At 15.2% G+C, this 2,500-nt stretch overlaps 1 protein-coding gene across 1 annotated transcript in view; it reads left to right on the plus strand.

The window, feature by feature from the left end:
- mRpS17 (mitochondrial ribosomal protein S17) overlaps window positions 1-2,500 on the plus strand; it is an 8,007-nt gene that overhangs the window by 1,294 nt on the left and 4,213 nt on the right. Inside the window, exon 2 of the mRNA XM_043036875.2 lies at window positions 446-522. Within this exon, the coding sequence (XP_042892809.1) occupies window positions 446-522 (77 nt within the window). The remainder of the gene's footprint in view (window positions 1-445; window positions 523-2,500) is intronic.

A 2,500-nucleotide genomic window follows, 5' to 3' on the forward strand; every position in this document is an offset into this window, starting at 1 on the left:
AGAAAAAGTTTTGTATAAATGTCACCAAAGTAGTCTGCTGAATATTTGCCTATATTTATGTATCAAAGACATGGAGTGAAAGTTTTGTAGAAGACCTTTCCTTTTCTTCTCCATCATCATCCTACTGACTTATTTTATTATTATTATTATTGTTGTTGTAATTGTTATCATTGCTATAATTATTATTATTATTACTATTACTATTACTATTATTATTATTATTCCTACTACTACTGCTACACATCCACAGATATGATAGAAGTTCAAGCTTGACAAAAATGTTAACAGTAATTCAAGACTTAATCCATTTTCCTTTTCTTCTTTTACATAATATTTGAATGCCTTTTATCACCATATGGACTTAATTATTACCCAAATGAACTCAAATGATGTATGTAAAAATGGACACTAGAATTTATGTTTTTTACAATATTTACGATTTCAGTATTTTGCGAAGCACACCAACTTCTACGCCCATGACCCAGACAAGCAGTGCAAAGTTGGAGATATTGTTCTCATAAAGTGAGTGAGCTATTACACTTTATCTGAGCATGGATGTTTCCAAAGGTTATAATGTTTTAGCTAAAATATCATGTTCTTTCAAGTTATATATATATACATTTATATATAAAAAATTATATTTTTATTATATTTATATATATATATATATATATATATATATATATATATATGTATATATGTATTTATATATAAATTTATTATATATATTTATATATTATACTATATATATATAGATATATATATATATATATAATATATATGTATATATGTAATTTATATATAGAAACACATATATGTATACATATATATGGCATATATAAATACATATATATATATATATAATATATATATATATATATATTATATATATATATATGATTACATATATATATATATATATATATTATATATATATATATATATATATTATATAGTATTATATATATATTACATATATATATTATATACAGATACATATATATATGCCAATATATAAATACATATATATATATATATATATATATATTTTATATATATTTATATATATATATATTATATATACATAACATATATTTACATATATATATAGATATATATATATATATATATATATATATATATGATTTACTATATAAGTTCATATATACAGTATATATATATCATATATATATAGATATGTATTTATAATGTATGTAATATATATATAAAATATATATATTGTATGTTCTGGATATGTATATAATGTGTATATATACATATATATATATATTTATAAGTATATAATATATATTATATTAATATAATATATATATATATATATATGTATATATGAATATATATATATATATATGTATATGTATAATATATATTGTATATATATATATATGTATGTATATGTATATATATATATATGTATTGTGAATATGTAATATTATATGTATATGTATATATATAGTAAGTATATGTATAATGTATATATAATATATTATGTATATGTATAAGTAAGTATAAGTATGTATATATGTATGTATATATATAAGTATGCATATAAGTTATAATATATTAATGGCTATATATATATGCTGGTATGTATATGTATATGTATGGTATATATGTATATGTATATGTATATATAAATATATGTATATTGTATTATAATCTTAATATATATATATTTTATATATATGTAACTATATGTATATATATGTATATATATATATTATATATATAGAATGTATATATATAAATCTCCATATATATATATATATAATATATTTATATATGATATATATATATCACAAATATATGCCTAACAATATGCATAGACTTAAATATACATTAAATATACATATAATATATATACAGTATATAATACCATATATATATATATATCTATATATAAAATATATATACATATATATATATTATATACACAAAAATATATATATAAATATATATATAATATATATATATTATATATATATTAAAGAACCATATATATATATATATATATATTTTATATACATTTATATATATAGATTTGTGTGTGATTTGTATGTATTTAGTATATATATATAAATGTGTGTATATATATGTATATATATATATGTATATATAAATGCATGCATTTATATATAAATTATGCATTTATATATACAATTTTTATATGTATATTAATGTGTTAATTATATATATGTTAATATTATATAAAATATGTATGCATATATATATATATATGTATATTCATATCTATAGGTGTATATGAGGTGTATATATATAATTTATATATATATATATTTATAGTATATATATATATATAGTAACTATATAAGCATTATATGGTATACTGTAAGTGTATATATATATGTAGGTTGTGTATATATATATGTTTAGTATAATAAATGTATATCTATTATCTATATGTAACTTGTTATTTAAATTTGGTTATATGTATATATATATATGTTATGTGGATATA

This window comes from Penaeus japonicus, unplaced genomic scaffold (genome assembly GCF_977035675.1).
Source record: "Penaeus japonicus unplaced genomic scaffold, GWHDUDI00000001_assembly GWHDUDI00000011, whole genome shotgun sequence".
NCBI classification, from domain to species: domain Eukaryota; kingdom Metazoa; phylum Arthropoda; class Malacostraca; order Decapoda; family Penaeidae; genus Penaeus; species Penaeus japonicus.